This window comes from Lepidochelys olivacea (genome assembly GCF_965140295.1).
Source record: "Lepidochelys olivacea isolate rLepOli2 genome assembly, chromosome: 3".
In the NCBI taxonomy this organism is placed as follows: Eukaryota; Metazoa; Chordata; order Testudines; family Cheloniidae; genus Lepidochelys; species Lepidochelys olivacea.
This window is the reverse complement of record NC_140413.1, coordinates 30,302,000-30,323,409: the sequence shown is the minus strand read 5'-3', so window position 1 is coordinate 30,323,409 and position 21,410 is coordinate 30,302,000. Positions and strand designations below refer to the sequence as shown.

Genomic DNA, 21,410 nt, shown 5'->3' with positions numbered 1-21,410 from the left:
ACAAACATGGAAAAATATAAATTGACTTTTGGATTTTTCTGATTTTTAAATTACATAATACACATGATTTAACATGACAGTATGTTGTGTTCTAATTTTTGACAGCTATTTTCAAAAACATAATGTAACTGGGCATAGAACTATCCAATGGTAACAGACTAAGGAAATGAAAGGACTTAAAGAATCACAGAAATGCAGGGCTGGAAGGGACCTTGAGGGGACATTTAGCCCAGCCCTTTGTGCTGAGACCGGACCAAGTATGTCTACACCATCTCTGCTAGGTGTTTGTCCAACCTGTTCTTAAAAGCCTCCAGTGATGGTGATTGCACAGCGTCCCCTATTCAAGAACTTAACTACTCTTATAGAAAGTGCTTCCTAATATCTAACCTAAATCTCCATTGCTAAAAATTAAGCTAATTATTTCTTGTCCTACCTTCGGTGGACATGGAAATCAATCAATCAATCTCCTCTTTATAACAGCTCTTCGCATATTTGAAGACATATCAATCTTCTTTTCTCAAGACTAAATGTATCCAGTTTTTTTAACCTTTCCTCATAGGTCAGGTTTTTCTAAACCTTTTATTGGTTTTTTTGCTCTCTTCTGGACTCTCTCCAATTTGTCCACATCTTTTTAAAGTATGGCGCCCAGAACTGGACATAATACTCCAGCTCAGGTCTCATCAGTGCCAAGGAGAGCCAATTATCTCCAATATATTACATATGATAATCTTGTAAATACACCCCAGAATGATATCAGCCATTTTTGCAACTGCATCGCATTGTTGGCCCATATTCAAATTGTGATCCAATATCCTCCCCTGATCTTTTTCTGCAGTATTATTGTCTACAGAGTTATTCCCAAATTAGTATTTGTGTATGATTTTTCCTTCCTGAGTGTTATTGCAATTAATTTTGTAAAGTCTTCTGTTTAATGAACCAACTTAGATTTTCTATCACCAACATTTTCTACTCTTCACCGAAGAATAGTATCTTCCACTATGCATGTAGATGGAATTGTCAATTTTTACAGTATATTTTTAGCTTCATTTTATACTTGAAGAAAAAAAAACAAACAGTCCTAAGAAAAATGAAAACAAAGACCAGCCCATCTGGATCAATACCTTGCTCCTACAAAATACAGGTCACATGATGGGTAGTGGTAGGAGAAATCTCTACCAAACTTTGGTATTCTTGTCCTGTAATAACGGCCATGTTGTGAATGAAACTCAACGTATCTGTCACACTGCAAGAAAACAATCTGAAAACACAAAGCAGAAAGGATTTGGGGGTTGGTTGGTTGTTTTTCTGATGGTTTCCTCCCCTTCCCCACCCTCGTTACTCTTTTCTTTAAAGAAAACTCCAGTTATTTTTCCAGTGGTAAAATTTACTAACATTGATCCTGACTCGCTATTTTCATTGGGTATGGGGAGAGATTTTGATAAATTAATTTGAAGAGAATCTTTCCAAATGATTTCTGTAGCCTTTGATCAATGTTTTTAGTGAAATTTACACATGCGTTTAAAAAGTTGCATAATGGTGGTGGCATTTTCTGTTCATTTGTCTGAAATTTGTATGCATATATGAACAGCTCCCCTACCATCACCACTCCCTGAAGGGAAGGACCGATGTCTAACTGATGTGCACCTTTGATATCATGTTTCATGTCTCAGAGAGTGGCCACACCAGATGCTTGAGAGGAAGGTGTAAGAATGCTGCAGCAGATAGATGCAAGATAATCTGCCCCATACATTAGGTCTCATGATCCAAGAACTAGAGACTGACTTAAACCCCGAAGCTAGAGGTTGAATATCCATTCCCCACAATTTGTTACCATTAATTATAGCAACTCTGGATATTCATGTTATTCACATAGAAGTCCAAACTTATTTTGAATTTTGCTAAATTCTTGGCCTCAACAATTTCCTGTGGCAATGTGTTCCAGAATTCAACTACAGGTTGTGCGAAAAATTACTTGAATTTGCCACCTTTTAATTTCATTGAATATCTGTTGTTCTTGAGTTATGAAACAGGGAGAACAGAAATTCCTGATCTACATCCTCAAGACCATTAATTATTTTACATAATTTTATCATGTCCCCTCTTATTCATCTCCTTTCTAACATAAAGGATCCAGATATTTTCAATCTCTCTTCAACATAGTTTTCCCACATCCTTGATCATTCTGCAATTTATTTATTTTTTTACAATGTGGGTGATTAATATTGCAAATGAGGCCACCTCATTCATTTATATAATGGCATAACAACATTTTCCAAATTATTCTCCATCCAATTCCTCATGCAGCCTAACATCTTGCTTGGCTTTTGACCACAGCTGCACATTAAGCAGAGCTCTTCATTCAGCTTTTTACAACGATGCCCAGGTCAATTCTCTTCTCTAGTCTAACTAGAATCTCTTCTGTTCTAACTCGACAGTCTAGTAAAACTAAAGGAAGTTTCTGAAGCATGGAGCAGTACAGAAAATAAGTTAAAGAGATTAACGCAAAATGAGATCATATTCAATTTAAGCTTTAACAGCATGTTTTAAGTCCACTGACAGAAGGAAAGGGGGAAAGACATCAAAGGATCACTCTCACGGGGAGCAGAGATGCAGTTTATTTTCAAGGACAAATCTGAATATTCATCCTCCTTTACTTCCCACACAAAAAGAATTTTTAAAGACTTTTCAAAATGTACCTAAAAAATAAAACACAATCAAATTTCATGCCTCCATAAAGTAAGCTCAGAGTAATTAAAGGACATACAAATGTTGAAGTTTCCCTCAATCTCTAATAATTGTTGTTTTAGATATTTTTGGAAAGTCTCTACAATACTGGAACGGAAAACACTCAGGTTTTCCTTTATTAATAAATAGATCCAACTCAGTGGAACTTTTTTATATTAGTTTTCCCTTAGCATCATGTCAGTTTCTGCCACCACTGAGTTATTCCTAGAGAATAAAACCACTGGATGACAAGATCAACTTCCCTAATGTATCTGGCTACTGCTACGGGTAACAGACAAATGGAAAGACAACCTTCTTTGAAAAGGTCAGGGAACAAAAACACCATTCCTTACTAAACCTACACAGTGAGTCATAAAAACATCCAATAGTAAATACTTCCAGAGTAATGCCTCTTTGATTAAAAATATCTTGAATGAACTACTAATTTAAATGGTGACAGGTTTCAGAGTGGTAGTCGTGTTAGTCTGTATCAGCAAAAAAAACTAGGAGTACTTGTGGCACGTTAAAGACTAACAAATTTATTTGGGCATAAGCTTTCGTGGGCGAATGAAGTGGGTTTTAGCCCACGAAAGCTTATGCCGAAATAAATTTGTTAGTCTCTAACGTGCCACAAGTACTCCTAGTTTTTTTTGCTAATTTAAAGTAGGTAGGATTATTTGGACTGGTTTTCAGTTTTTCTCCTTATTGATTATATAGTATGTTTTTGGATAATAAAGTTAAAAAAAGACATACAACAAGGAAAATATGGAGTTAGACAAGTTCTCTAGATAGTTTTTCTACATCTGAATATATTGGCAATTTCAGCTAAACACAAAAAAGCAAGACTATATTTAGTAACCAGACAGGAAACTAATTTGTAAACAAAAATGTCTTCTGATAACCTCACAAGTTCTTTTTCAGTCCTTAAGATGGCCAGCATTTTCTCTTAGGCTTTGTCTAGAAAGCTACATTGGTCATAGGTATGAAAAAAAAAATCACACCTCTGACTAACACAGCTATGCCAACATAAACCCCAGTGTAGACACAGCTATGTCAATGGAAGAGCGCTTCCATCAATGTAGCTAACATCGCTCAGGACGAGGTGTTCCTACACCAACAGAAAACCCCTTTCTGTCAATGTACGCTGCGTCTACACTACTGGACTATGCCAGTATAGTCTCCATAGTGTAGACGTACCTTTAGAGAGAAAGCAGGTGGAAGACTGCTGTAACTCATAGAATCAGTTCCCTCCTTTTCCCCTTCAATGCCGACACAGTTATTCTTAGTTATCTAGCAGGTGGCAGAATTTTAGACATTCTGAATCTAGAAAAGCAACAAGATTATGTATCCAATAAAATGGCAATGTCTGTCCAGGGAAACTGAGGTCCTGATTAGCAAGGTACTTAAGCATATGTCTAAATTTAAACATCTGAGTAGTCTTATTGAAGTCAACAAAATTACTCACATGCTTAACATTAGACACATGTTAACAACTTGATCAATCAGCACCTTAAATACATTCACATTTAAAGGAACAGTCAATCTGAAAAAAAATCACATTTCTGTCCGAAAAATTTGTACCTACCTTGTAGTTGTGAATGACTGTGACTAAAGCTATGTCTATATTTACAGTGGTGTGTAGAGAATAGCCCCCTAGCACGAGTATAAACAGTACTGTAGATGGTGAGGAACTGCTTAGGCGAGTAAAGATGCACCAGAACCGCGGGAGTATCTATCCTACACAGCTCTTTACACACCTGAAAAATGCCTCCCACATCTACCCTGCTATTTTTAGCAATGTACTGCCTTGCCCCTTTCCTGCTGTGGGAGCTTTCCCTGTCAAAGTTGAAGGCTCTGGCAGCAGGGAAAGGGGAGAAGCAGTGAGGAGAGGACCATCCACTGCCATGTGTAGCTGTACACTGCAGTGTGGACGCAGCCTGCTAGTCACTGAGGCATATAGGTACGCATACCCAATACACTGTTACTAATATAGACGAAGCCTAAAATGTCTATAACTGAAAGAAATTAGTAAAGACATTTCCTTCTTTTTCACATTTCATTTTTTTGTATTTTTGACCAAACTTTGCATTAACTTCCAGTTTTGTTCTTTGTCCTGTATCCTGACTATTCAGGAGAAGACATCCAAACAACAGAGGCAGAAAAAAATAAAACATTTTAAAGATCATTTTAAAGAGTCAGGACATGCTATTTAAAGAAACTGGACTTTCATTTTTTTAACTCATCAACTTCAAAAGTTTGTATTGGCAGTATCCCTTTAATACATAGAAGTCTAAAATAATTCAGTTCTCAATAGACATTAAAAATAAAATATTAAACATACCTTTGAGTAATCATCTGATAAAATATCAAATGTAACCACTGGGGAGGAGGAGGAATAAAGGAAGTTTAAGAATCAAATTATGTAAACATGATTTACAAACAGTGACCTAGATCTTTGATGCTTAACTTTCATCATGTAAGTAGTTCACACTGACATCAATGCATTATGTATGCAATCTTTAATTACATGATCAAATACAATCTTCATATGCTTTTCTAAAGCCTTAGAGATACACATGTAGCATCTCGTAATGTTTTATCATTCTTGTAAACAATGTATTTTCCTTAAAATAATACTCAAGTATATCTTTTTTGACTCAGTCTAGTTAGATGCTAGTTAAGTCAGAGAAAGGCAATTTTTTTTGGTGAATTTAGGCAGCTTTTATATGCCAGCAGGTGTCCACTATTAAACTGTTGTACTTACTCTGAAGGAGTTCTTTGTAAATTAATGACTTTCACAGATTGTTATTCTGGAATACTAGAAGACTATACACATGTTTAAAACAAATGGAGATGTAATGATGAAATTAAAGGTTATCATAACGAATATGCACAAAGTTATCATAACGAATATGCACAAAGTACAACCTTGCCTTTGTCATATCTTGAGCACTTAACCACACAACTTTAATAATATCTTAATTTAGTTTTTTAGATGAAATTATTTATTCATTTCTAGTAGCACTCACAACATGTAAAGTGCTTTTCAGATAGGAAAGAAGGCAAATAAGCTCAAATTCCATTCAGAATGTAAGCAATTAACATATAATTAATAACCTTAACTAGCTTACAGATTTAAATTTGATACTGAATAAAAAAAATTAAAGCTTTTTACAGTTTTCTAGAACACTAACTAGATTGATTCACTTGGAAAGAAGAAACTGCAATACTGGTGTGACAGTTTCTACTATTCAAGACAGGAGTAGGCAAATTAGTAAATTTTACTCTGTACTTATTGCTTTTCTTGATAGCTGATTAGATAAAGGTTATTTGATTAGATTTTTTTTGTAATTAAAAAAAAAAATTGTAAAAGGCCAGCCAGCCATAAAAGCATGTTTATCTAGGATTGATGGCTCACTTTCTAGCAATCTTATTGATTACGGAAATCCCATTTGGGTTGACCAAAGATACACATGGACATTTGGATCTAACAATTACCAAGAAAAGTGCAATGTAAAACCTTATGATCTTACAAACTTAAGTTACAAGGTAAATCAGATAGCCTGTGCTTTGCTTTAGATATGTTATTTAAGTTCCCACAGAATTCAAAATGATTTACAACATACGTTAAGTAACATTATCCCCCTTTTACAGATGGGAAAATGGAGGTACGAAAAAGTGACTTGCATAAATCACAACAAGTTAATGACAGAACACAGGTCTCTTTACTCCACTTCAGTGCTCTACTCACAGGTCTACACTGTTTCCCATATACAGTTTAAAGCCATATCATTTACTGACCTTCAGAATCCAAGCATCTTTCAAATTTCAGGGATAATTGATAGGTATCAAAACACCGGATCCTTGGCTTATATGTTCCTGCAAAACAGTTTTATCACTGACATAAGCAAAGCAGAGAATATGTTTTCAAAACAATCAGTTAAACAGAGTCAGGTCTTAAGTATGCACAGTGTTTACTTTTGCCATTATTTCAACTGTTGGGACCTTTAGCCCTAGAAATCAATGGTAGCTGCTGAGTGCTTGCAACTTTTAAATATCAAGACACGTAGGGACATAACTTTAGGGACCCGTTTTTGAAAACCTTGATCTTGGTGCTGCAGATTTATTCTGAAAACCACACACAAACACATCTAAGCTGAAGATAACGGTCTCTGTGCCTGGATTTAACAATAGTACCTTCTAATCAGCCTGAAAGGCTAAGCCTGTGTACTGTATTAGATTGCCCAGGTCTGCTTAAATAACTAATTCTCAGTTGTTCTCTCTGTGAAGTTTAGTTGTAGTACTATACCTCCATCCTTTTAAAGAATACCAGATTAATTTAAAAGAAGATATGATTATTGTACAAGAATAATAATCATAACAGGAGCATTTTAATCAAAATGGCTGAAGTACCCATAGAATGGAATAGGAAGATAACATTTTCCTTACACTTTACCATTAAAGTGAGATTCATAACTAAAGACCACATTTACTGTTCATTCACCAAGTCAGACATGCAGCTATCATGTCTTAAAATAGTACATTTAATATCAAATAATATATGGTTTACCTGGGCCAATCCATTAAATATTTAGAGTTTCACTGATTTTTACTTTTGATTTAAAAAAAAAAAAAAACAATCAAAACCAGGTTTCATTACTTATGCAAATTTGGATCAGTAAATAGTTTGGTGGCCATTGGGATTTTCAATCAATTAAACTTTAAAAACTTATTTTGAAAGCCAGATTCATATACATGTAATAGAAGTGTCAAGGGCAGCCTCCATTTGCAAAAAATAACTTAATTAAATTCTACAAATACCCATGTGCTACAAAGAAGTGCTTCACGGAGCATCATGACATGTGAGCTACCAGGATCACCACCTGGTAACAGTAAGCTGAAAAAGCACCTATACATTGACACTTAAAAATTATCTAGAAAGTTTTCTCTCCTTCAGTAAGGTAGCTCCAGGTCAAGGTTTTCTAATATTTTAGCCTTTGGCATACATAAACATTTAGTTAACTCACCAGCTGCCATAATATACTGTCCATCCCTTGATACCTTAATCTTTGTGCTAACTGTGGGCATGTCAAAGTCTTGAATAAGTTCAATTCTTCTGCGAACATCTGAAGAGAAAACATTCCTATTAAAGAAAACTGGTAACATCTTTTGTTTGACAGGCAAAGTTTTCTAAGGCAGCATCATTAGTAACTAAACAAAGGACAAAAATCCTCATTTTAAGCATGATTAACATTTAATATAATGCCCCTGGGGGAATTCTGCGCAAAAAAATTAAAAATTCAGCACCAAAAAATTTAAAATTTGGTACGGAATATTTGAAATTCTGCATATTTTATTTGTCAAAATAACACAATATAATTAAGCCAGTTACAATTATTTTGGTAATTTGTTTCAAAATATCTGTCAGAAAGTATGTCTGTAACAACACAGACAAAAAAAAAAAAAAAAAAAGATTCTGGTAATTTTTTTTGACAGATTCCTTACGAGGCATATTAATACAGAACTTTGTGTACGTCATTTAAGTTACAATACAGAATTGTATTTCCTGCACCTGTCAAAAACAGTGCAAAGGCTTGGGGGAGACAGGGAGTTGAGGGAGAGGGAAGGAGCCTAGGAGTGAACCTGGAAGGTGTTGGTGGGAGGTTTTTCTTTGCAGGGGTGGGGGGAAAGATTGTTAGGGTGTTGCGAAGCCTCCACCATGCAGACCCTGGCTGACCCCAAGCCTCTCTCATTCAGTCAGGCATGTCTGCCCCTGACCCCGCCCCTCCCCCAGGCTCAATGCTGTCACCCCACCAGCTCCTGAGCCCATGCTCCAGTCTGTCCCCCTGCCCCACGAGCCATTCTGAACCCTAGTCTGTGACCCCCAGCAGCCCTGTGTGCCCCACTGTGTCCTAACCTAGCTCTGCGGGCAGGGTGCTGTGATGAACTCTATTCCTGGGAGAATTCTGCAGCACTTGGAATAGAATTTTGTATTTTCCCACATAAAAAACACTTTGCCTAAGAAGTGCTGCAGTTCCGCCTTTTGTCCACCAGAAGTCGCTGTGGCGCCAGAACAGCCAGCTGCTTTCATGCTGGCTATTCTAGCGCCACAGCAGCCTCTTCTGGGCAAAAGGCGGAACTTCAGCACTTCTTAGGCAAAGTGTTTTTTATGTGGGAAAATACAAAATTATGTCAGGTTTCAGAGTAGCAGCCGTGTTAGTCTGTATCCGCAAAAAGAAAAGGAGTACTTGTGGCACCTTAGAGACTAACAAATTTATTTGAGCATAAGCTTTTGTGAGCTAAAGCTCACTTCATCGGATAATTTGTCAGTCTCTAAGGTGCCACAAGTACCCCTTTTCTTTTTACAAAATTATGTGAGACAAATGAATTCTGCTAGTCCACAGATGCGCAGAATTCTCCTAGGAGTAATTAATACTGCTTCCAAAAATATGCTGAGTGATAAATTTACAGATCAGTAAATTCTGTGAATTTTCAGAAGTAGACTATATCAATATAGAACAAATCACATCATTTCAGTTATGGTATATTAGTATAATTATAGTACAGACAGTGTGTTAAATAGCTTTTTACCTTATATAGCAGAGACATTGTATAGTGCAGTGGTTCCCAACCTTTTTGGGCTGTAAATGTTAATAGCCTGTCATGACCCAGTAAATAATCTGGGGATGGAGGCCCTGGGGTAGTTTCAGGCAGATTCTGCCCAGCACTCACCCCACAGTGGCGGCTCTTGCAGCTCCTGTGCTGTGGGGCTGGCTGGGCATGGCTCTCCACTCCAGGCATTGCAACTTCTAGGGTTGCAGTGAACTTGAGTGGCACCGGGACCCCGGAGGTTTCCTGGAGTAGGGAGGCAGCCCAGCCAGCTTCACAGGATTGTAGCCACAGGAGTTGCCACACGACGCTCTGAAACATTCTGGCGAACCAATTTTGGGTCCCGACCCATGGGCTGAGAAACCCTGATATAGTGTATCACATTGCCCTCTGTTATAGATTCATGCAATAAAATCCAATATATATATCTATTTTAGCTTTCCGTATGGCAGTTATCACTATGGTATTTATACCAAAAACAAAAGAGCATAAAAATCCAGAGTAAAAAGGTGGGGTTTTTTTCCTCCCGATCTCTAGGCAGAGAAGCATGACTACACATGGGTAGGAATTTTTGTTTGCAGGTTTTTTTGTTTGCTGGGCATTTTTTAACAGCATAGAGTCTGGGACAAGAAGAGGAGGCTTCAACTCAAAATGTAAAATCCACATTTTAATTAAACAACAGATCTTGGTGACAGGACTTCTTGCCAGAAAAGAATGCTCTGATATCAGTACTCAGTGCTGAGAAATGTGAGTATAACCAACTGCATTGTCCTTGAGGATCATAATTGTCACATTTCTGATGCAGATATAATCTTATCATAATGTATATGTAAAAGGGGTCCAGCATATATTCTGGCCCACTTCCTACAGTGGCCGACACCTGATGCTTCATAGGAATTCAAGAACAACCCATAATTCATCCAGTCAACTGTACAATATTGCGCATGAGAAAGTTTAGTTCTTGACCCCATAATCTACAACAATTTACAGCTGTGCCTCTTCAATCCAAAGGTGGCTGCCAACTATCTACGTACATAAGCAAGATATAATTGTAGCTCTTAAATCAGTTTGTAAAGTTTCTTGATCTACCTCTGGACTAGGATGCTATGTAAATGCAACCCATTACTGAACAGTATGTGTTAAGGACAACTTACCCACATTTTTCTTTTGTAGTGCTCTCTTCTTCCTATCAGAAAGCCACTGTAAGAAAAGGAAAATAATTGCTGTCAGTACTAATTTAAAGTGCTAGGAAAAGAAAGTGTGAGTTAGATTTATCAAATTTGCCAGTGAAACAATGCTGGGATTTAACAGTCAAATTAATTCTTTTTCTGTTTATTGTGCTATGTATAGCAAAGCAAGCATTTCCATGAAGATATTTAATAATTTCACACTTAAGAAAAAAAGTAATTGAAAATTTGAGTGTGCTGTGAGTCTCTCAACACTCACCTGATTATTACAGCTTTTAAATTCAGAACGTTTATCTTTGCAATCAGAGCAGTTATACATTTTTTTTCCCCACATAAAATCTTAAGAATCACAGCCTCCCTGTACCGAGGCGGTGTGGCTCCCTGCTGCCCCGGAGAAGGTCGAGCCCCTCCAGCCATCAGAGTGGGCAAAGCCAGGAAGCTCTGAGCCCGCCCCTCAGAGGGACAGGTGGCGACCCGGAAGTAGAAAGGCACAACCCGGAAGTATAAAGGTGGGACCTTCGCGCTCACTACAGGACCAGCTGCCAGGGAGGCCAGACGTAGCCAGCCTAGCCTGCGACTGGGAAAACCCCACGGCCTCAGGTCCACACCAAGACTGACTGGACCTGCCCTGCACCAGCTATCCATGGGAGTTACCAGTCCGGCCGCTTGTCCACTGCCCCGAGGAACCCATGATGCTGGACACCCCGAAGACCACTGCTGGGACCCAGGTACCAGAAGAAGGGGAGTTAGGAAGTAGCCCGGGGACAGCTGACCCTAGTCTGGCTGTAACTCTGCCAGAACCCATGTCAGTGTGTTGCGGTCAGGATCCCCACTGACCCAGCAGCGGGTTGTTTGCTGCTGCTAGGGCCCCGGGCTGGGACGCAGTGGAGTGGGTGGGCCTGCATCCCCCCTGCCACCCAACTCGTGGATGGCAATCTCCTCCTCTCCCAGGTCCTTGGAGGCCTGGGCTAATTCACACATGCTGTGTTGCTCAGCCCCTGCCCGAGGGCCTGAGCTACTGACTATTTGGTGCCCCGCCCAGACCTACAGTGCTCAGTCCAATTACTGCAAGGGCTGCCGAGGGAGATTCCCAGTGTCGGACAAATTCCCCAAAGTTAACTGTGTGTAGCGAGCCGGTGTGGCTCCCCGCCGCCCCGGAGGGGGTCGAGCCCCGGCTCAGCCCCTTTACACGTGGTGGAGAATGCAGGCACGATCCCTCAGCCCTTGTGAGAAGGGGTTTGAGGGGGAGAGCCACCCCGAGAGAGCCATGGAGATGGATTGACTAATTAAGCTCCTGATGGAGACCCAGGAGCGACAGCAAGCCGCCGCCCAGCTCCAGCAGCAGCTAGGAGCCCAGCTCCAGCAGTTAGTGACGGCATCACCGCGCCCTGCGGAGCCGCAGCTGGGAAATGCGGCCAGATCCTCACGCACCACAGTGCCAGTCCGGCTAACCAAGATGGGACCTGACTATGACCCCGAGGCTTTCTTGGTGACATTTGAACGGGTGGCGCTGGTTGCTGAGTGGGCCCCTGACCAATGGGCCACTCTTTTGGCCCCACACTTGACCGGGACTGTCCAAACGGCATACCGGGGGCTGGCTACATGTGAGGCAAAGGATTATAAGCAGCTAAAAGCAGCAATCTTGGACACCTTGGATGTCAGCCCAGACACCTTTTGACAGCGGTTCCAAAGTCAGACATACCCCACAGGCACCAGACCCCAGCTGGTGGCCCAAACCCTGAAGTAAACGTGCAAGCGGTGGCTACAACCAGACAGGAAGACGGCAGAGGTGGTCACGGAACAAATCATTTTAAAACTGTTCGTACAAATCCTCCCGGCCCGAGGACGGGCCTGGGTGCTCCACCATCGGCCAGCAATGTTAGCAGCCGCCGTCACGCTGATGGAAGACTTCCTCGCAGCTGAAACGCTGGTGAGGCTCGTCATCCGAACCCAAACCCCTGGGCCAGAGCGCACTAACACTGAAAGAAAAGGGGGCACCCCGACCAAGCGATGGAACCTCCCCCGCAGGCAAAAGGCTCGCTCAGGGCCTCAGGCCAGACGCCCTGAGCTCCCCCCTCAACAAGGGTCTGCAACCACCATACTGAATTTCCCGGGGACCAGTTGGAGTGCACCTAGGAGCCCCCACCCAGCGTGGTCGCCCTGAACTCGGGCCCTGCTTTCTATGTGGGAAGTATGGACATTTGCAGCAGGACTGCACAGAAATGGACTGCAGCTTTGGCCTTGTCTGTGCGGGGGAAACCACGGCCCGGCTACCACAGGCTCCCAAGATCACAGTTCCGGTAGCTGTCGGGGACCATCCCACCCAGTCCCTGCTAGACTCCAGCTGCGGGCAGACACTGATTCGCCAGGCTTTGGGACCGCCGGTGGACTCCCACTTGGGAACAATTCAGCTGCAATGCATCCACAGCGATGTTCGGCCCTACCCCAGTGCCTGGATCCCATTGACAGTGGCCGGGGTCACCCGACGAATCGTTGTTGGCCTGGCCCCTCGACTTGCATACCCGGTGATCCTGGGGCAGGACTGGCCCGCCTTTGAGGAGATCCTCCACTCTACCCCGACGCTGGAAGGAGAATTTCCCGAGGCCCTACCGGAGGAGGAGGACGGGACCCCGGAACCTGGAGAAGGGACTGAGGAAACACACGGCCCCCTGCTGGGGCCCTCTGCCGAATCCCAACTCCATGCTGATTTTTGCCAGGACCAAAAAGCCAACCCCACCCTGAGCCAGGCCTTTAAATACCTAGCGGCCTTTGATGGGACTATGGTCGACCCTCAGTGCGCAATCAGGTGGCCCCACTTCGAGCTACGCTGGAACAGTCTGTACCGGATTGACTGCGACCCCCGCACGAAGGAACCACGAACGCAGCTGCTGGTACCACGGTGTCACTGACGGGCTGTGATGAAGCTTGCGCATGACATCCCCACTGCCAGGCACTTAGGCCATGAAAAGACCTTCGCCTGGATTTTGACGTGGTTCTTCTGGCCCGGTGTTCACCAGGAAGTGAGGAACTATTGTAGCTCCTGCCCAGAGTGCCGGTTAGCCGCTCCCCCGCGAGTACCCAGGGCCCCTCTAGTTCCCATGCCCATAATAGAGACACCATTCGAGCAAGAGGCCATGGACTTGGTGGGTCCGCTTCCAAAAAGTGCTTCAGGGTTCCGGTATGTCTTGGTCATCGTTGACTACGCCTCCCGGAGGCCGTGCCATTGCAGAGCACCACCGCCCAGACCATCGCTGGTGAACTGGTGAAGGTCTTTGCCCGAGTGGGCCTGCCCCGGGAAATCTTAACGGACCAAGGCACCAATTTCACCTCCCGGTTGTTGCAGCAGGTATGCAACCTCCTAGGGGTGAAACAATTACGCACCTCCGTCTATCACCCGCAGATGCACGGGCTGGTGGAATGGTTCAATCGGACCCTGAAGGAGATGTTGCAGAAGTTCCCCCCAGAGGAGCTACGCCGGTGGGACCAGCTGCTCCCTCCCTTGCTGCTAGCCATCCGAGAGGTACCCCAGTCGTTGACGAAGTTCTCCCCGTTTGAGCTGCTATATGGACGCCATCCACGGGGCCTGTTGGACCTCATGCAGGAAACATGGGAGCAGTCCCCTTCTCCAACCCAAGGCCTCCTGAAGTACGTCCTCCAGCTGCAGGAGTACCTCGCTCAGGCTGGAGCCCTAGCTCATAAGAACTTGAAGGCGGTGCAGGAGACACGGGAACAAACCTATAACCAGGATGCGCAGGCGCGCACCAGGGGGTCGCTGAACCAGGGGATCGGGTCCTGCGCCTCCTGCCATCGAGCGAGTCAGAGTTGCTGGCCCGATGGCAGGGACCCTATGAGGTGGCTCGGAAGGTCGGGCCTGGCACCTACGAGATCCACCAGCCCGACCGGCGCAAGAAGACCCAACGGTATCATGTGAATTTGTTGAAACCGTGACGAGAGCGGGAGGGTCTGCTGATTAACCCTTGCCCGCCAGAGCTGGGTCCTTGTGCACCCCTGACCGAGGGCCCTGCCAGCCCCCAGCTCAGCAATACCCTCATGGAGGAACAGCACAAGCAGGCTCAACGTCTGCTGCAGGCGTTCTGGAGAACCTTTACGGCCCTACCCGATTATACGACCCTGGTCCATCTCTCCATCCAGACAGAGCCGGGAAAGGTAATCTGGGAGACGACCAGGCTGCAGCCATACCGAATGCGACAGGAGGTGGAGGAAGAGGTACAGGCCATGCTAGCCTTAGGAGTCATTGAGCCATCGCAGAGTGAGTGGCGTAGTCCGGTGGTCTCTGTGCCCAAGCCCGACGGCACCCGGCGCATTTGTATAGACTTCTGGCAGGTGAATGCCATCTCACGGTTCAATGCCTACCCTATGCCCCATGTAGATGAACTGCTTGGCCGCCTGGGGGAGGCCCAGTTCATTACCACCCTCGACCTCAGTAAAGGGTACTGGCAGATCCCGCTCGACTACACTTCTAAGGAGAAGACTGCATTCGCGACCCCCTCGGGACTCTACCAGTTTACCCGGATGCCTTTCGGCCTCCACGGGGCCCCGGCGACATTCCAGCAACTGATGGATCGTCTGTTGCGATCCCGTCAAGCCTATGTGGTGGCCTATTTGGATGATGTCGTGATATACAGCCGCCACTGGGAGGACCACCTGGAACGCACAGCATTGAGATCACTGCAGCAGGCGGGACTGACAGCCAACCCGAAAAAGTGTTGCATCGGGTGGCAGGAGGCCATGTACCTTGGGTACATCATAGGGAAAGGACGAGTGAGACCCCTCGTGGGGAAAGTGCAAGCCCTGGGAGCCTGTCCGCCTCCCACTACGAAACACCAAGTACAACAGTTCCTGGGGCTCGCCGGCTACTATCAGCGGTTCATTCCACAGTTTGCTTCCATCACAGCCCCCTTAACAGGACTTTTGACGAAGAACAGTCCCCAGCGAGTGCAATGGTCCCAAAACTGTGAAGACGCCTTTCGGACATTCCAGACGTGTCTCTGCCAGGAGCCAGTCCTATACAGTCCGGACTTTGACTGGGGGTTCATCCTCCACACCGATGCCTCGGAGGTGGGGCTCGGGGCTGTCCTATCCCAGGATGTGGATGGAGATGGAGATGACAACCCGGTCCTATACCTCAGCCGAAAACTGTTCCCTCACGAGAAGAACTATGCCGTGATCGAAACGGAAGCACTCGCCGTGAAGTGGGCCTGTGGCGCCCTGCTGTATTACCTCCTTGGGGCTCCATTTACGTTAGTCACGGACCATGCCCCCCCTCCAATGGTTAACAAAAATGAAAAATAACAACTATCGATTACTGCGGTGGTATCTGGCCTTATAGTCCTACGCTTTCACCATCCGGCATAGGGCTGGTAAGGACCATGCGAACGCAGACTTCCTGTCCCGCCTAGGAGGGATGGAAGAGTCTGACCCCGACGAGCGGGAGCCAGACTTGGGGGAGACGGGGGTAGCGAGGTGGTGTGACTCCCCGGAGAGGGTTGAGCCCCTCCAGCCACCAGAGTGGACGGAGCCAGGAAGCTCTGAGCCCGCCCCTCAGAGGGACAGGCGGCAATCCAGAAGTAGAAAGGTGGGCCCTCAGAGCTCACTACAGGACCAGCCGCCGGGGAGGCCAGACGTAGCCAGCCTAGCCCGCGACTGGGAAAACCCCACGGCCCCAGGTCCACAGCAAGACTGGCCGGATCTGCCCTGTGCCAGCTATCCAGGGGAGTTACCAGTCCAGCCGCTTGTCCACTGCCCCAAGGAACCAATGGTGCTGGACCTCCTGGAGACCACTGCCGGGACCCAGGTACCAGAAGAAGGGGAGTTAGGAAGTAGCCCGGGGATAGCCGACCCTAGTCTGGCTGTAATTCTGCCAGAACCCATGTCAGTGTGTTGCGGTCAGGATCCCCACTGACCCAGCAGCGGGTTGTTTGCTGCTGCTAGGGCCCCGGGCTGGGATGCAGTGGAGTGGGTGGGCCTGTGTCCCTCCTGCCACTCAACTCGTGGATGGCAATCTCTCCCTCTTCCAGGTCCTTGGAGGCCTGGGCTAATTCACACATGCTGTGTTGCTCAGCCCCTGCATGAGGGCCTGAGCTACTGACTATTTGGTGCCCCGCCCTGACCCAGGGCCTGGCCTACTAACATTGGGCTATTTGCTCAGCCCTGCCTGAGGGCCTGAGCTACTATTAGGTGCCCTGCCCGGACCTACAGTGCTCAGTCCAGTTACCGCAAGGGCTGCCGAGGGAGACTGCAGTGGCCAGACAAATTCCCCAAAGATAACTGCGTGTATTGAGCCGGTGTGGCTCCCCACCGCCCCGGAGATGGTCGAGCCCTGGCTTAGCCCCTCTACACTCCCAAAACCAGCTTTGCCATCAACTCTAGCCTTGTCTAGATGAGGCTTTAAGATGCGCTGTTAGCATGTTAACTAATTAACTAACAAGTTTTAACAGCCTAGTGTAGACAAGGCTCCTACCTAGCTGTAAGTCTAACAGTTTAGCACACGTTAAAGTATATAAACTTCATAGTCTACACTAAACTTTTCAAATGTATTAGTTAGCATGTGCTAGCTAACATACTGGCAACACAACTTTTATCTAAGTCTAAAAGCCCTACAAGTTACAATTCCAAGGATTAGGATAGCTGTCAAGAAAGAGACTAGGAATGGGGTGGGAGAGAATGATATAATCCACAAATATGTGTAAGGTTATTATTGGGGCAGTTAATTTAGGTAAAACAAGCACAGACTTCACTCAAAATTATTACAATTTTGTCATGAGACAAAATTTATTTTCTTCAGTTTTCTTCACTTTGTTCTATTCCTATTTGTCCACTCCACTTTGTCCTTGGGGGGAGGGACAGCTCAGTGGTTTGAGCACTGGCCTGCTAAACCCAGGGTTGTAAATTCAGTCCTTGAGGGGGCCATTTGGGATCTGGGGCAAAAATTGGGGATTGGTCCTGCTTTGAGCAGGGGGTTGGACTAGATGACCTCCTGAGGTCCCTTCCAACCCTGATATTCTATGATTCTGTTTCTCAGATATCCGTGTGAGACACGGACAAAAATATTAAGGGGACACCATCAACTTAAAACCCAATTTTTAAGACTTATTACCACAATTTATAACATCTGTATGAACAGAGGAATTGCAGAGGTGGATCAGACCACAGGTATATCTAACCTAGTATCCTATCACCAACAGTAGTCAATACCATGAGCTTCGGAAGAGCTGCAAAAAAACCATGATGCAGAAAGGCATAAAAAAGGGGATAATCTACCCCAGCTCACCTTTCCCCAGCCTCTAATAGTTAGAGGTTGTCTTAATCTCTGAAGCCTGAGGTATTATATTTCTCCATAAACATTTACTTTTTAGAGGTTTTTACTAATATAATTCTGGATATTAATATTATCTGCATACAGGTCTAATCTCCTTCTGAAGGCTACTGAAACCTTGATCCCAGAGAGACTAGAGAAGAAAGTTCTAGGGCACCGGCTTTCAATCTGTGGTCCGCACACCCCTGCAGGTTCACTGGCTATGGCTACACTACAGAGCATGCAGCTGCACCCCTGCTAGTGCAGACGTGCTAAGCCCATCAACTCAATTACTCCAGTCCCCATGAGCAGTAACAGCTATGTCATCGGGACAGCGCTGTCCACGCCAGTGCTTACGTTGGTGTAATGTACTTCACTCAGGGGGGTAGCTTATTAGGGCTAGCGTACACTGGCAGCACTTTTAATGTGCCTTGTGTGGTGACGGCGCAGTGCCGGGAGAGAGTTCCCCCAGCGCTCTAAAAAAACACACCTCAACAAGGGGCATGACGCCCAGTGCTGGGGCACTGTTTATACTGGCGCTTTATAGCACTGCAACTTGCTGCGCTCTGGTGGGGGGGGTTCACACCCGAGGGAGAAAGTTGCAGCGCTGTTAATTGCCAGTGTAGACAAACCCTTATTCACACCAGAGTGGCATTACTTATACAGACTTAAACTGCAGCGTGTACACAGCCCCAATCGCCACCTCCACTGGAAATTTGTTAGGGGATCTGCAACTGAAAAAAGGTTGAAAACCACTGATGTAGGGAGTTCTCTGCCCCCCCCCCCCTCCGCGGCCCGTTTGCACACTGCAGCAGGTTTTGTCGAGGAAGTTTCACCGTTTCGCCTGTTGTTCAAGCAGATCTTCACCCGGACAGGGGCAGGCTTTACAGAGTCAGAAAAACAGGCCTGAACACGCCCCCCCGCCAAACCGCCGTTCTAGAAGAAACTCCGTCGCTCTGTCAGGTTCACGCACAAAGTTTAAAGGGGTTTCAGCAACCGTGTTCCCAGCCTGAGCGCCCCCTTCCCCGCCGACGTGGGCCCGGCCAGGAGGGAAGCGCCCAGGCGGCTGGGGGACATTAGGCGGAGCAGAGGCAGCGGTTCCCCTGCCGCAGACGCGCCTGTCCAGGTCCTGGAGGGGGAGCACGGGGGTGCTTTCCGTGCAGCGCCCCCCACGCGGGAGCAGAGACTGCGCCCCACCCCCTACCCGCGGAGAAAGGGCCAGGATCCCGCTGCGGGCAGCAGCGGGCGGGGGCCGCTCTTGCCTCACCTCGGGGAGGCTCCGGCCCGCGCTCAGGCTGTAGATCTTCACCTCGTTGAGGCTGGAGACCTGCATGGCCGCCGCCTTCTCTGACTGCCGGCCCGCGCCTCTCGCTTTGCTGGCGGGTGGCCGGCCAAGCGGAAGTCGGCGCACGCGACGGGATCAGCGACCCGGAAGGAATCCCTCGCGCCGGGACTTCCGGCTGCCCTTTGATCCGGTAGTGTCGAGTGACACCCCCCCCCCCCGCGCGCTGAGGGGGCGGAAAGTAGCCGTTAGGTGCTGGTCCTCCAGCTTCCTGCTTCCAGCCCGGCTCTCCCGGGGAGGCCTAGTGGCGGCTTGTGCCTCGGAGCGCGGGTCAGGACCCGCCCCTCCAGCGGCTGTCTGGCGCCTGCAGCGCGGGCCGGGGCCCTGAGCCGCTGGTTGTGGCTAGAGCCGCTCCGCCGAGCTGGGGCTGGCTGGGCCCGCAGGGGAGACCGGAGGGCGGGGAGGGCGCTAGAGGAGTCAGAGCCGGAGCGGGGGAAGCCCGCTAATGGGGGAGGGGGGGCCCGCGGGCGGGAACTGAGAGCGCAACAGCTGGAGCGAAGCAGGGGGTACAAGTCACTGGGATCAGAGTGGAGGCGCCTGCAGCCCCAGGGGGCGAGTCAGGAAGCGGCAGCGGGATAAAGAGCGCGCCTGTCTCCTTATTTGCATTGCTGCAGGGCCAGTGAGCCCCAGTCACGGCCCAGCACCCCCGTGTGCTAGGGGCTGTACAAATGCACACAGCCCAAGAGCATGGACCCTGCCATACAGAGTTTACAGTCTAAGAGGAAATGACAGATAGGACGCAAGGAGATAGCGTTGCTCAGCGGCCTCAGGCCGCTAACAGCTTTACTGTTGTCAGGGGGTTTTTTTAGGTATCACAGAACAGGAAAATTTTAAGAGGGATAATGAATTAGACTTGTGGATATTTACAGGTAGCTCTTCACAGGTGTGAGGGGCAGGGTGGATTAAAGCACACAGTAACTTGTTTGAAAAACTTAACAAATGAGGGGAGGGATAGCTCAGTGGTTTGAGCATTGGCCTGCTAAACCCAGGGTTGTGAGTTCAAGCCTTGAGGGGATTGGGGGCAAAAATTGGGGATTGGTCCTGCTTTGAGCAGGGGGTTGGACTAGATGACCCCCTGAGGTCCCTTCCAACCCTGATATTCTATGATTCTATGTCAAGCTATGGAGGCTGACATCAAATGAGCTGATTGAAGTGAATGAGAGATGATAGGGTGCTGATTAGCTGTTTGATACAGCAGAGAAGACCAAGCCATTGTAAGGATGCAAAAGGATGGTGAGATGGTCAAAGCAGTGGGTTAGGAAAATGTTCTTTGCAGAACCATTCTGAACGGATATGAGTATGGCAAGGTTATGTTTGGCAAGGCTAGAGAGAAGTATGTTGCAGGAACACCCTCAGAAAGTTGATGGGAGGATGAGGAGGATCTTCCAAAGTACCCACTGAAGGAACAGTTAGATAAGAGGAGAACATACTAATGGAAATTTGACACCTGAACAAAGTGTCTTCAAGAGTTTAAACAGCAAGCTAAGTACAGGGAGGAAAGAGATCAGAATACCTGACATGCAAATTGCTAGAAATCAGAGGTCAAATTGTGTGTGGGCGATGTTACTTTCCCAGTGTTCAGTTTCTACAATTCCAGCTCTACCCCCTCCTGATACTATAACAAAATACTGCTGACAGTAGAGCCTGCAGAACTCCATAGTGCAACTTCCTTTTCTTTCTTGTGTGCTTTGATCACTGGTGAACTTGTTAATACTGTAATTATGCTTCAGAGTTAACACCTAGTGAGATAAATGGAGCAGTTCACACTTTTCTGTGACCTGTTGTTTCAGGTTGTCTGTTAACCTTCAAAAATGTAACCAGATGTAATCTTGCAACCATAAGGTTTAATTTAAAAAAAAAAAAAAGTTACATCCAGGAGCACAGGTTGGCAACCAGAGGTGGTTGATCCGGCTCCAATTCACTCCTGCAGGAAATAGAGCGACACGGTATTGTAAAGATGTAACACTTAAGCCAAGTGTACACTACAAAATTAAATTCATCTTATTTATGTCGGCATACAGGTACCGCAGTAATTACATTTCTTGGGCATGTCTACACTTTGCTTCTTGTGTTGGCGGGTGTGCATCCTCACCAGGAGCACTTGCATCAATTGTACTGTTGGTGTGGGGCATTATGGGATGACTCCTGAAGGCCAGTAACGGTCGATATAAGCAATGCAGTGTCTACACTGACTCTGCATCAACCTAGCCGCATCAACCTTGACTCTATGCCG

General features: G+C 46.1%; 1 protein-coding gene across 1 annotated transcript in view; it reads right to left on the bottom strand.

The window, feature by feature from the left end:
• Positions 1-19,259, bottom strand: part of NOL10 (nucleolar protein 10) — a 91,111-nt gene extending 71,852 nt beyond the window's left edge. Inside the window, exons 1-6 of the mRNA XM_084624567.1 lie at positions 19,103-19,259; positions 10,488-10,533; positions 7,752-7,850; positions 6,526-6,603; positions 5,066-5,103; positions 1,122-1,258 (exon numbers count right to left, since the gene is read on the bottom strand). Of these exons, the coding sequence (XP_084480693.1) occupies positions 1,122-1,258; positions 5,066-5,103; positions 6,526-6,603; positions 7,752-7,850; positions 10,488-10,533; positions 19,103-19,168 (464 nt within the window). The 5' untranslated portion in view covers positions 19,169-19,259. The remainder of the gene's footprint in view (positions 1-1,121; positions 1,259-5,065; positions 5,104-6,525; positions 6,604-7,751; positions 7,851-10,487; positions 10,534-19,102) is intronic.
• Between the last annotated feature and the right edge of the window lie 2,151 nt (positions 19,260-21,410).